The 14,718-nt window shown below is 35.7% G+C and overlaps 2 protein-coding genes across 2 annotated transcripts in view; both read left to right on the top strand.

Moving 5' to 3' along the window:
• Positions 1-14,718, top strand: part of LOC106132962 (cell adhesion molecule Dscam2) — a 168,929-nt gene that overhangs the window by 34,646 nt on the left and 119,565 nt on the right. The gene's annotated exons all lie outside the window — the stretch shown is intronic.
• Positions 9,006-13,193, top strand: LOC132903796 (uncharacterized). The gene is made up of 2 exons (XM_060952992.1): positions 9,006-9,603; positions 12,661-13,193. Exons 1-2 carry the CDS (start codon positions 9,006-9,008, stop codon positions 13,191-13,193), a joined length of 1,131 nt encoding a protein of 376 aa, XP_060808975.1.

Raw genomic sequence — 14,718 nt, 5'->3', positions numbered from 1 at the left:
ACAAAAAAAAAACTGCAAATTTGATCTATATTTTTTGCTAGAACGAAATACAGCGTGTTTCAAAAAGAGAATAGGAATCGTGGTAAAAGTCACTAATATTTAACGCTTTGCTTACTTTGAGAATTATTATTATACTCGCTGTTGCTCGCGACTTCGTCCGCGTAAATTGAATTATTAACGTATATAATTAAAGTTGAATCTTGATGATACAGTCAGATACAGACAGACAGACAATGAAAAAAGAAATTCTCTATCCATTTCAGTCAAAGTACGACAAAATATTTTTACTGTTTTTAATATGTATAGATAGTGATAGTACACTTGAGTGTGACGCAGTTGGTCCTGGGTTCGGTTCTCGGGTATGGTGAGAAACGAACATTTTCTGATTGGCCTGGTTCTGGGATGTTTATCTATATAAGCATACATACATACACATACATATGATCACGTCTATATCCCTTGCGGGGTAGACAGAGCCAACAGTCTTGAAAAGACTGAATGGCCACGTTCAGCTATTTGGCTTAATGATAGAACCGAGATTCAAATAGTGACAGGTTGCTAGCCCATCGCCTAAAAGAGGAATCCTAAGTTTATAAGCCTATCCCTTAGTCGCCTTTTACGACATCCATGGGAAAGAGATGGAGTGGTCCTATTCTTTTTTGTAATAGTGCCGGGAACCACACGGCACACATATATATAAGTGTTACAATAAAATATTGTATCGTTGAGTAAGTATCCCGCAACACAAGTTTCTAACTTACTTCGAGGCTAACTGAATCTGTGTAATTTGTCCTGTATATATAAATATTTATTTATGCGAAACCGCCGAGCTTGCATGAAGAGAGTTATGAATGTGGATGAAGCGAAGGAAGTATGCAGAGATCGTGGCAAGTGGAATGAGGTAGTCTCTGCCTACCCCTCCGGGAAAAAGGGTGATTTTATGTATGTATTTATTCAGGAAGGAAAAATTCGGCAAAGAAAAATGTAAATCACGCGTGAAACATTGAAAATTAAACCAAATCACGTCCCCGTTTTTAATGAAACCCCCAGATTCCGCCAAAATGGAAGATTTAATGCACACGTTTCGGATGTGTGATGAATTTTTAATCACAAATTGCTAAGGTTGAATATCGCTATTTTCAAAACCGGTGCCGTGTAGATTCCAGCACCAATGAAAAAAGAATAGGACCACTCCATCTCTTTCCCATGTATGTCGTAAAAGGCGACTAAAGGATAGGCTTACAAACTTGGGATAGTTTTTTTTTTAGGCGATAGGCTAGCAACTATATATAACAATAAATAACTACAAACATTTGCAACAAACGCAATATTATGTCAGAGGTAAAACAACTTTGAATATAGTGCTATGTAAAATATATCAGCAACCCGCTAATGCCTGCTCATAGTGGCGTAAATCTTGAATATTCATGTGAGCAAAACAAGATATCACTACTATGAACAATGCCCCCACGAGCTGCTATATGTAGATATGTTACGATTATGTAGTGCATAAAACTGGAGATCATTTTGCATAATATCGTCGCTGGATTTCTCAAATATACGACTAGTCTATTTTCATGTTGGGACGTTTCTGTTTCATGCCGTGTGGTTCCCAGCACCAATACAAAAAAGAATAGGACCACTCCATCTCTTTCCCATGGATGTCGTAAAAGGGATAGGCTAACTAACGACTAAGGGGTAGGCTTATAAACTTGGGATTCTTCTTTTAGGCGATGGGCTAGCAACCTGTCACTATTTGAATCTCAATCATATCTTAAAGCAAAAAATCTGAAAGTGGCCTATCAGTCTTTACAAGACTGTAGGCTCTGTCTACCCCGCAAGGGATATAGACGAGATTATATATATGTATGTATGTTGTGAAATAACTTATGTAGGAAACAGTGAAAATATACAAATACTGTGCAATTCACCATGGGGATGTTCATAATGTCCGCTCTTATTCGCCCGCCCCGGACAATCGGATGTCGCGGGAGATATACGACTGAGGTACAGCGTTCCACACACTGCCAGGCTATTACATATTTATGCGATACGTTATACATAAATCACATTACGTTCGTACGTTTTAGGATTCCGTAATTAACAAGGAACTTTTATTTTTACGTTTTGTTGGTACTTGAGATTCGTCTTGTAAGCGGTGGAATAGCAACCTGTCACTGTTTGAATCTTAATTTCACCATTAAGCCATACTACAGCTCATCGTAGCCCTTTAATCTTTTCAAGTTTGTTGGATTTCTTTACCCCGCAAGGGATATAGACATGACTGTAAGTATGTATATCTTTTTCAGAAATGGAAACTTTTTTCAATGAAGAAAAAACATAATGTAATTATAAAAGTATGAAGGTTCAATTAATGGAAAGGCATATAAATCTAAGGATTCTTCTATCTGGCGATAGCAAACTGTCAGGATATGAACCTCTAATCCATCATTTTACCATCTAGCTAATTATGGCCTATGAGTATTATAGCCCTGTCCACCCTGTAATGGTAAAGATAAATAAATAAATACATATATACGGGACAAATTACACAGATTGTGTTAGCCTCGAAGTAAGTTCGAGACTTGTGTTACGAGATACTAACTCAACGATACTATATTTTATAATTAATACTTATATAGATAAACATCCAAGACCCAGGCCAATCAGAAAAAGTACTTTTCTCATCATGCCCTGGCCGGGATTTGAACTCGGGACCTTCGGTATCACAGAACTACCGCTGCGCCACAGATGCCGTCATAGATGTAATACTTGTATATATGTATTAATTTTTTATATAAGTAAATGTTAGGTCACTAATTCAAATCACAACTCGAGAAATTAAATAATATTTTGCCAAGACTCGACCTCACCGTCTCCATTATTTATGCGAGCGGTACACTCGGATGTAATACGGTCATAAATATCTTATTGCTGGAAAGAAATCCGTAGCTGTGAGAGTCAGTGGTTGGTAATCCATCTCTTTATATGTGTTACTAGCTGTGCCCGCGACTCCGTCCGCGTGAAATAGTTATTTTGGGCATCATTGAAGCCCTCAAGGGTGAATAATCTTCCCCGATTTTTTCACAATTTCCATTTTTCTTCGCTCCTAATAGTTGCAGCGTGATGGTGTTATAGCCTAAAGCCTTCCTCGGTAAATGATCTATTTAACACAAAAAGAATTTTTCAATTCGAACCAGTAGTTCCTAAATTTAGCGCATTCAAACAAAGAAACAAACAAACTCGTCAGCTTTATAATATTAGTAAAGATTAATATATCTTGTATTTTTAGTTTTTGACCGAAAACGCCGAGCTTGCATGAAGAGAGTTATGAATGTGGATGAAGCGAAGGAAGTATGCAGAGATCGTGGCAAGTGGAAAGAGGCAGTCTCTGTCAACCCCTCCGGGAAAGAGGCGTGATTTTATGTACTCGTATGCATGTTTAGTTTTTGAGATAATTTAAAAATGTGCATAGGGTATTTTCATCACATATTTTGGATCCACAAAATACTCACTTTTTTGGAGAAGAACCCAGGGTCCAAGATCCTGCATATAAGTTAGGTTCACCTAACGATAGTCACCTGACCTTGGCAAATTTTGCAAAGGAATGTAGCTCTCAATGAATATTTACAATCATGGTTGTCTCACGATGAGTAAGAGCATTATTAGAAATGTATTATTAGTAAGGATTAAAGCTATTTCTTTATTAAAATCCATGTGACGTGTGGTTCCCGGCACCAACTGAAAAAAGGATAGGACTGTCACTATTTGAATCTCAATTCTATCATTAAAATAAACAGCTGAACGTGGCCAACGGGGCCTATCAGTCTTTTCAGGACTGTTTGCACTGTCTACCCCGCAAGGAATATAGACGTGATTATATAATTATGTATGTAAATACAATAATATGTAAAAATGAGATTGTAATCTAATAGAAGTGTTGACATAAAATGTCAACACGTATATTATACGTTGGTACGCCTTTTGCAAATCCGAGGAAGTCTTTCAAACTATCAATTTAATGTGTTTTATACTTAGAACTTAATGCTACAAGTAAAGATGTTGGAACATTTTCATGAGATGACGAAAAATATACGTCAAAAATACAAAGTAATCCGGGAAGCAAGAATTAAATGCAAACGTCTTGCCGTAAAGAGGGATGGGAACAGTTTATTTTCGTCTTGGCCTAAAAAGTTTCTTAGGCCCAAATTTATATCACATATCTCGACTTAAATCCAACTAATCAGATAATAAAATATATATCTTTACTCTATTTTGTTCTAACAAAATTAGATACTTGAAGGTAATTTACCATAAGCAATATTTTACATATATAAATTGATATGTGTAAAATTAAGTTAGTTAGGTATTTAGATGAAATCAAAAAGAATTGAAACTGAAAATTTTGGTCTATCAAAAACGGAATTTATGTATTTTTCTTTTTCTTTTTGGAATGGATTTTTTTACTTTATTCAAAAGAAGTTTTTTTATAAACTAATATAAATAAACTAAAACTAAATAAAATAAAACCTTATCTAAATTGGTATGTTTTAATTAACTTTATCTTAACTATTTACCACCGAAATCGCGACGGTAAAAGATAAGATTTTACAAACTCATTTTAGAATTTATATAGTTTATTAGACAAGCGATAAAGAAGAGAATAATTACTAAGACAAAACGAAATGTTTTGTACGTAATTTGCAATTTTAATAAATACGCCCTTTTAAGTCAAAAGGTAAATTAACAAATTGAAATTCATTAATTAGCTCACATTCGCGGCTCCGTCTGCATAAAACGAAACATTTCCTTGATTTCCATTTCCTAGTGAATTTTGGCGAGTCCTACTTACATCGCACCAAATAAAGGGTTTAAATACCAAATTTCTAGGTCCAGCGCTTTTGACAATGCGTTCATATGGCAATCAATTAATATCTTTTTTTATATAAAATTGCATCTCAATTCCATCATAAATGGCCTTTCAGTCTTTTCAAGACTGTTGGCTCTGTCTCATATGTGAATATGTATAGGTACTTATATATGTAAGTATGTTACATAAATACAGGAATGCAGTTTTTGGGACACAGTATAAACAAGTCACAACTCTATACATTCAAGTAATTTACCTCCGAGTGACGGCGGAGTCTCTTGATAAATGTGAGCAATATTCAGAAGTCCGCAACACCGAGGGGGTAACATTACAATCATAGAGAAAAGAAATGAACAACAGTCCATTTATATCGCTTTGTGTGTTTTTGTCTGAATAGATCAGAAATAGTTAAGTAGGTAATATTGTCTTTTTTAATATATACATACATATAATCACGTCTATATCCCTTGCGGGGTATACAGAGCCAAGAGTCTTATAAAAACTGATAGGTATCACTAACAGCTGTTTGGCTTACTGATAGAATTGAGATTCATATAAAGGGACAGGTTGCTAGCTTTGCGTGCTTGATTTTATATACGAGTAAGTATTTAATTTGAAAATCTTGTTGTAATGTCATGTTGAAAAAACCTTTCATTAATCTGATTACGTATTACGAAACGACTGAAAATTTAGGAATTATTTATTCATTGATCTTCAAAAATGAAAGTTTCTATTTGAATGTGCCGCGTCTAAGATCCAAGTTTAATTGCTCCCTGGCCGATATCTTAAGTGCTTAACTTATTTTGACCTTTCTAAGTTATTGCTAAACTTTTGAAAATATAATTACCTGGATCTGTTATCTTATAATCTAAGAAATTATAATGAGTCCCTTAGAAGTTATGGAGCAACAGAATCATTAACAAAAGACAAGACAATGTATATATCGGATTGGTAAAATTAATACAGTGCGGAATTATATCGTTTATCTTCTTATTAACTAGCAACCTGTCACTATTTGAATCATCTCAATTCTATCATTAAGCCAAATAGCTGAACGTGGCCATTCAGTCTTTTCAAGACTGTCTCTGTATGTATGTATCTTCTTATTTTCTGAGACTTCTTCAAAACACATCTTACATCGTACCACAGACTACCTATTACTACCTATTCTATCTCTTAAAGTTGCCAGCATAAAAATAAGTAAGAGGTCAGCTAAGAAAAAGGATTAAAATATAATAGCAACAACAAAACTTCTCCCACATATACGTACTATATTCTGCTTCTTTCTATTTTGGTTAATAGAAAAGAATATGCCATTTTACCTATTAACATTCGTAGGTTCAAATTTTATTCCCTTTCAAAATAGCACAGAAAATTATTACTAATCTCAACGGGATTCAAACTAGAACACCTTTTTCTAACGAGTTGAATAATTTAACCACTCGTCTACCTCTATCAAACGATGATTCTCAGTAACGTGCAGTTTTAATTCGATCCGGGAATGTTTTAAGGGCTTTTTTCCCTTAGAAATGGGTTGCAGACACTCTGAGACAGCCCTCGGGAGCTCTCCTAATGAAGCCGCCACCCTTTGAGCATTGGCCCGCGAAAATTTCTGAAGGGACACCGTGTGGTGCAAAACATACGAGGCTTACCTTGAGAAAGGAAATTTTTGAATAAAAATTTTAATTTATCAATAAATAAAATAATTATAAAAAACTTTCTGTCTATCATTAACGAATGCGTATACGAAATTTCAAGTCCCAGCAGTTGAATATTGAGGAGTTCCATAGTTAATTAATGAATGAGTGAATGCGTATACAAAATTTCATGTCCCTGCTATTTACCGCTGAGGAGATTTCTCGTACGGAGCCGATCCTCGCAGCAGCATCAGCTCACGATTATGACTAACATGCATTGTCATCGGTTCTGGACTAGCATGCAGAATTTCAGCTTAATCGGATACCGCGAAGTGGGTCAAATTAAACTTGAAAGATTAGTTAACATACAAGTCAAACTAAATAAAAGCTTCTAAAAGCAAAGATAATTAACTTATCTAGAAATAGAGTAATTGTAATGGTTTACACATTTAATTTATGTACTTAATTAAATTTTGGACAATTCAATTTTACATTTCTTGGCGGCTTGTATGGCGCAGCGGTAGTGTGCTTGTCTGTGACACCGGGGGTCCCGAGTTCGAATCCCGGTCAGAGCATGATGAGATACGAACTTTCTTTGATTGGCCTGGGTCTTGTATGTTTGTAGAAAAGAGTAATGAGTGTGGAGGAAGCAGGAGAGGTCTGTTAAGATCCTAGTAATTAGCATAGCATAGCATAGCATATATAGCAAGTGGAAGTCCATAGTTTCTGTCTACCCCAATGAGAAACAGGCGTGATGGTGTGTACGAGTATGTATGTATTATATGTTCTTATGATTTGGACCAAACACAACTCTTAAGAAGCAGCGAAGGATATTACTTAAGGGATAATTATTGTTTTTATTTCAGAACTGAATGTTCTGAGCGGGGACGCTTTTGAATAACAACGAGGCTTATTAATAAATAGGTTGCCGTAATTATTGTTAAAAGTCCAATAAACAATCATTAAAATCGCGCGGGAGTAGCTGCTGTTAAAAGAAACCAATAAACATTCATACATATAGTCACGTCTATATCCCTTGCGGGGTAGACAGAGCCAACACTGATAGGCCAGGTTCAGCTTTTGACTTGATGATAGAATTGAGATTCAAATAGTGACAGGTTGCTAGCCCATCGCCTTAAAGAAGAATGCCAAGTTTATAAGCCTTTCCCTTTGTTGCTTTTTACGACATCAATGGGAGAGAGATGGAGTTCTATTCTTTTTGTTATTGGAACCGGGAACCACACGGCATCAATATCCATGAATCTCTAAAACCGAAAAGCTGCCGTTTGTAAACAGTCTGTCGAAAAGCCTGCTTTCTCAATATTACCAAGTTTTAATCTATTTGAGCGAGAAAATAAAAGTTTTTTGGGAGCCGCGAGTAACTTTTCACATAAATTTTTGTCGTTCATATTCTCATTAAGAGGGCAATTCTGAAATATGAAGAGCTGCGTCAAATCGTCTGCAACGTAAAAGAGGGTTGCGGTCAGTAAAAAGCTATTTCACAAACTTCTATTGACGTGGATGGAATGTTCTTTGGGATTTTTTATCGAGCATTTCGTTTTTGAATCAATCGTGATACCCGTATGGCAGCATGTGACGTCGAATCGATTCTCGATTTATCATTTTTTTAAAATCATCTCTCATTTCTCTTACCTGCGACATCTTACTAAAACACCACATAGGTACATTTGTTATGTAACAAATGTATGTGACAATTTATTTGACGGCGCAGCGGTAGTGTGTTTGTCTGTGACACCGGAGGTCCCGGGTTCGAATCCCGGCCAGGGCATGATGAGAAAAGAACTTTTTCTGATTGGCCTGGGTCATGGATGTTTTTTATCTTTATAAGTATTTATTATATAATATAGTATCGTTGAGTTAGTATCTCGTAACACAAGTCTCGAACTTACTTCGAGGCTAACTCAATCAGTGTAATTTGTCCCGTATAGGTATATTTATTTTATTTATGATGTAAAGATTTATTGGCGCGCGTTTTTTTTTTTGGTTCAATCGGGATATGGAAACATTTGTTATTGTCTGGGTCGTATTTATGGGCGGCGAACTTTTTGTATTTGTTATTTTAAATAGTTATAACAATTATAAAAAATAAATGATTGTAAAATTTTATTATGTTAAAAAGTATTAAATGCGTGTGCTGATTTAAGAATTGTCGATTTCCTGTTCGGTTGGTATTTGTTTAAACTGTGAAATTAATACCTAATTAATTATTTAATTATAAGTATTTACATGTTAAAAATATTAATCTAATTTATCACTTGTTTTTAATGTAAAAATGGATTAATAGAAGTTCTATTTATTGTGAATCACGTGTTGTGTTGCGTAGGCAAAGAGTGGGGTTGTTTGTCATTTAGTATTTAAGTCCGATCGACATCTCAGTGTGATCATTCGATATTGAATTGTTTATGAGGTCGTTACTATGTTCAAATTATAATTAAAAGTTACAAGTGTGTGTGAATAGTTTTCTTTATACTACTAGTATGGAACCTAAAGATCGCCATGGTGGAACAGCGCCGACAGCAGCGGTGGGATCACAATCCCCTACATTTCCAACCTCCAGGAGGGTATCTTCTCAACCAGAGCCTAATTTTTCGATGGATCAAGTTATGAATTTATTAACAACTGTGACAAAACAAGCAGCTGTGAGTGCGGTTACCGCCGCGTTGTCTGCTGCTCCTATTTCACGTGATCGGGGCAACTTTTACCTGCCGCCGTTTGATCCAGATGTCCGTTCTCACGACATCAGGGATTGGTGTGCAAATGTTGATGAAACTATCGCTACCTTCAATATTTCACCCCAAGAAGCACGCATGAAGGCTATTCTTCAGCTGAAAGGACGAGCTAAGACCTGGGCTGACATCTGGTCTCTACAAAGTACCACGTGGCAACAAGTGAAGGAAGACTTAATTAGGACATTCGGAAAGGAGTTCCGGTATGCAGATGATGTTCACAAGTGGCGTAGCTATACATCGGATCAAGCCGCCAGCTACGCCGAGTACGCTACTACTGGGTGGACACTCTTCAGGCGAGTTCGACCCGAGGCTTCAGACGTCGAGGTGATCGACGCTTTGATAACAGGTATTTACCCTGAACATATTAGATCAGAATTATTAAGAAATACACCTGACTCTTTGCCCAAGCTAGTTGCTGTTTTAAAAACTTATCGCAAGCGAAAATTTGATTCAATGGAAAAATCGAATAATAGTTATTATAAAAAACCGCGGGTACCCGAAACCTTGCCGAAAACTGACAAAACCGTTACTTGTTTCAAATGTAACAAACCTGGACATTGTTTTCGTGATTGCAAGGAGTCTTCTAAGTCTTTTTCTGCGTCAAGTTCTCAATCTCATTCTTTCCGTAATTCCAGTATTCCTAATAATTTCGTAAAGTCTATTGAATGCAAATATTGTCATAAAATTGGTCACGTGGAAAAGAATTGTTTTCGTAAACAAAATGACGAACGTAACTCTTCTAGAACAAAATCTGTAAATTTTTGTAATTCTGTTAATCGCAGTACTACGCAGGTTAAAATCGGTTCCAACATTTACCATTGCTTGTTTGATACAGGTGCCGATTGTTCATTAATTCGGCAACGTTTCTCTGGTTCGATTCCAGGAAAAAGAAACGCTGTTGATGTTACTTTTCTGGGTATTGGCGGTTGTCCGGTACGTTCAACTCAAACTATTACAACCATTGTTGAAATCGATGGTGTAGGTGTTGAATTAGAATTTTACGTTGTTGGCGATACGCAAATTCAATTTGATATTTTGATTGGTTATGATCTTATGCAAATACCTGGTCTTAGTGTAACTTTAACTAATACTGGAATTTCTGTTAAACTTAATACTGATCATGTTGTTAAGATAGTAAATGAGTGTACTGGTGTAGATTCTTTAAATTTTTTACCTGATACTGATATAAAAGATCAGAATTTACTTGACAAATTGAAAAATATTATTAATAAGTTCAAACATAGTTTTACTACGGGGAACAATATTTCAAGAGTTAATACAGGTGAATTAGAAATTAGGTTGAAGAATCCTGATAAAATCGTACAGCGCAGACCTTACAGACTCTCTCCCGTGGAACGTGAGAAAGTAAAAGATATAATTAATGATTTAAAATGTAATGGCATAATCCGTGACAGTTCTTCTCCTTTTAGCAGCCCTATTCTATTGGTAAAGAAAAAAGACGGCTCGGATAGACTTTGTGTTGATTTCCGTGAACTCAATGCCAATACACTTAGAGATCATTATCCTTTACCGTTAATTGCAGATCAGATAGACAAGTTAGGCAAAGCACGTTACTTTACTTGTCTCGATATGGCCGCAGGATTTCATCAAATACCTATAGCTGAAAACTCTATCGAGAAAACAGGATTTGTGACTCCTGATGGCCAATACGAGTTCTTACGAATGCCTTTCGGTTTGTGTAATGCTCCTTCAGTTTACCAAAGAGCAATTAATAAGGCATTAGGTGACTATAAGGATAAAATTGCCCTTGTCTATATCGACGATATATTGATTATGTCAGAAACCGCCGAAGAAGGATTACAAAATCTCACTCTTGTTCTCACTCGTTTGACAGATGCGGGATTTTCGTTAAATATTGTAAAATGTTCATTTTTAAAAACCTCCGTTCAATTTCTAGGTAATGTAATTGAAAATGGGACTGTCAAACCGAGTCCTCTTAAAATACGGGCGTTATCTAATTCCTCAGTTCCTAAAAATATTAAAGAACTTCGTCAGTTCAACGGCTTGGCAAGTTACTTTAGGAAATTTGTGCCCAATTTTTCAAAAATTATGGTGCCTTTATATGAATTAACAAAATCCAATGCCCCGTGGCACTGGACTAATGCTCATGACAAAGCTAGGCAAGAAATAATAGACCGTTTAACATCGTCTCCACTGTTGACAATATTTGACCCTGACTTACCGACTGAGCTTCACACAGACGCCAGCGCTCTAGGTTATGGTGCAGTATTGATACAAAGGCAAAATCAAATTCCTCATGTAATTGGTTATTTTAGTATGCGAACGACCAGTGCGGAGAGCAAATATCACTCGTATGAACTCGAAACACTGGCCGTAGTTAAAGCCATCCGACATTTTCGCCATTTTTTATATGGCCGTTCCTTTAAGGTGGTTACCGACTGTAACTCCCTTAAAGCCTCCAGACATAAAAAGGAATTGACGCCTAGAGTGCACCGTTGGTGGTCCTTTTTGCAATCATTTCAATTTGAAATAGAATATCGCAAAGGTGAAAGACTGGCTCATGCGGATTACTTTAGTAGGAATCCAGTTGATATGACTTATTCCCAAAAAAATATATCTGATGATACTGATGTGCCGCGCTCAATTCAAACTATGCGCTTCTCTCTTAATGCTTTTACTCTTGACCATAATTGGTTACTTATCGAACAAAAACGTGACCTCTTGCTTAAAAACATAGTTGACCAATTACAATCTGACTCCGTTCCTAAAAATATAGCAGATACTTACGTTATTATGAAAGATAAATTATTACGGCGTAAAGTTCAAATAGAAAATAAGACGCGAAAATTGATCATTGTCCCTCGCAGTTACCGTTGGAATCTTATTTCCCATTATCACAATTCGCTTCAACACTTCAGTTGGGAAAAAGTATTGTCAAAAATACGAGAACAATATTGGTTTCCAAACATGTCAAAACTTGTACGAAAATTCATTGAGAATTGTGTTACCTGTAGAGTCAGAAAGGGAACTTCAGGTACTAGACAAGTTTCCTTGCACCCAATCGATAAAATATCGATACCTTTTCATACTGTGCATGCAGATATTACTGGCCAAATGAACGGAAAACGAGATCGCCCCGAATATGCCTTTGTCTTTATAGACGCTTTTACTAAATACGTCCATCTAGTTTATACAACGGATCGTACGTCAGATACTGCTATAAAATGTTTTCGCGAAGTCATAACTATATTTGGTACTCCCACTAGACTCATAACCGATCAAGATAAAAGCATGACCTCTTTAGATTTTAAAAAGTTCTGCCAAGATTTTGGAATCGAACATCATGTTGTAGCTAAAGGCGCTAGTAGAGCGAATGGTCAGGTGGAACGTGTTATGAAAATAATTAAAGATAATATGTCAGTGGTGGAGCTTGATAGACCTTGGCATTATGCAATTCAAGATTTACAATTAGCTATAAATTGTACAGTCTCTAAAAGTACTGGGAAAAGTCCAATGGAGATATTATTTGGCAAAAAATGTTCTCCACCAGCTATCAAGCTCCTCCAAGTAGATGATGATGAACCTGAGAAAGATCTTATTGCAATTAGAAATGCTTGTAAAGAAAGGATGGACGAGCGATCTATTCAGGACAAAATTCGTTTTGATAAAGGTAAAGCTCAAGTTAAACATTTTAAAGTTGGTGATTTTGTTTTAATGCGTATTCATGAACGTCATACTACAAAATTAGGACCAAAATTCGAAGGTCCTATGGAAATCTTAGAAATTTTACCTAATGATCGTTATAAATTAAAACACGTTAATTTGCGCGGATGTTCTGAAAAGATCGCCAGCCATGACTATTTAAGGCCTGCCCCTAATGGACAAGCAGATCCATTCGAAAATAATGAAGAATCTTCCGTATGGGCGGATGATGTGATAGTTGATGAATCTTAACGTTGAGGTAAGTTAAATGTTAGTTTGCCAGACTTAACAATTTATTGTTACAATTGTAATTGGTGTAAATAAGAATATTAAGTTGTCTACTTTATTTATTTCCCTTCCACATTTCCTTCCTTGACGCTGGCTGGCCACCATGCGTTTCCTCTCCCGGTCTTAGAGGCTAGATCCCAGGATGGGTGATGCCTAATTTTTGTGTTGGCTAGATCCCAGGATGGGTGATGCCTAAACTTTTGTGTTGGCTAGATCCCAGGATGGGTGATGCCTAAACTTTTGTGATGGCTAGATCCCAGTATGGGTGATGCCTTAACTTTTGTGATGGCTAGATCCCAGTATGGGTGATGCTTGATTTAAGTAAAATAAATTATAATTATTTTGTAGTATCATTATTTAATGTTATTAGTAAGTTAAGTTACATAAGTATTCAGCGCAGAGAACGCGCTGGATCAGAATGGCCGTATGGGCGGCGAACTTTTTGTATTTGTTATTTTAAATAGTTATAACAATTATAAAAAATAAATGATTGTAAAATTTTATTATGTTAAAAAGTATTAAATGCGTGTGCTGATTTAAGAATTGTCGATTTCCTGTTCGGTTGGTATTTGTTTAAACTGTGAAATTAATACCTAATTAATTATTTAATTATAAGTATTTACATGTTAAAAATATTAATCTAATTTATCACTTGTTTTTAATGTAAAAATGGATTAATAGAAGTTCTATTTATTGTGAATCACGTGTTGTGTTGCGTAGGCAAAGAGTGGGGTTGTTTGTCATTTAGTATTTAAGTCCGATCGACATCTCAGTGTGATCATTCGATATTGAATTGTTTATGAGGTCGTTACTATGTTCAAATTATAATTAAAAGTTACAAGTGTGTGTGAATAGTTTTCTTTATACTACTAGTATGGAACCTAAAGATCGCCATGGTGGAACAGCGCCGACATATTCATACTAAAAAAATATTAATAAGAAGAAATTGTTTTTCTTTCTGTTTAACGAGACTCGAAAATTTTGCACAGACATATATACATATATTATCACCTTTAAAACCAACCTGATATTATTTCTTGGTATTTTAAACGTTGCAAAGCCGTGGTAAAGTCTATTTTTTTGATATATATAATATTTTTTTTTGTATTATCGAATACATACATACATATAATCACGTCTTTATCCCATAAGGGGTAGACAGAGCCAACAGACTGAAAGGCCACGTTCAGATGGCTTAATGATGGAATTGAGATTCAATTAGTAACAGGCTGACTTCTAAATTGTCTAACTATTAACTATTTGTAGTTGACTGAATAATATCAAGTGAAATCTGCATATATGTAGATACAGAAAGCTTTACCAAGCCACAGGACGCAGTGGCACTTTCTAGTGATAACATCAGTCTAAATGAATAGCCATATTATTATACTATGAGAATATAGTAAAGCGACTTCTCGGAAGATTCTCAACTACAAATCTGAAAGTTTTCTTTGATGGATTCGAGTAAATCTCAAAGAGTAGACTCTTT

This window comes from Amyelois transitella, chromosome 3 (genome assembly GCF_032362555.1).
Source record: "Amyelois transitella isolate CPQ chromosome 3, ilAmyTran1.1, whole genome shotgun sequence".
NCBI classification, from domain to species: Eukaryota; Metazoa; Arthropoda; class Insecta; order Lepidoptera; family Pyralidae; genus Amyelois; species Amyelois transitella.
The sequence above is the reverse complement of the archived record's forward strand: the minus strand, read 5'-3'. Positions and strand labels throughout refer to the sequence as shown.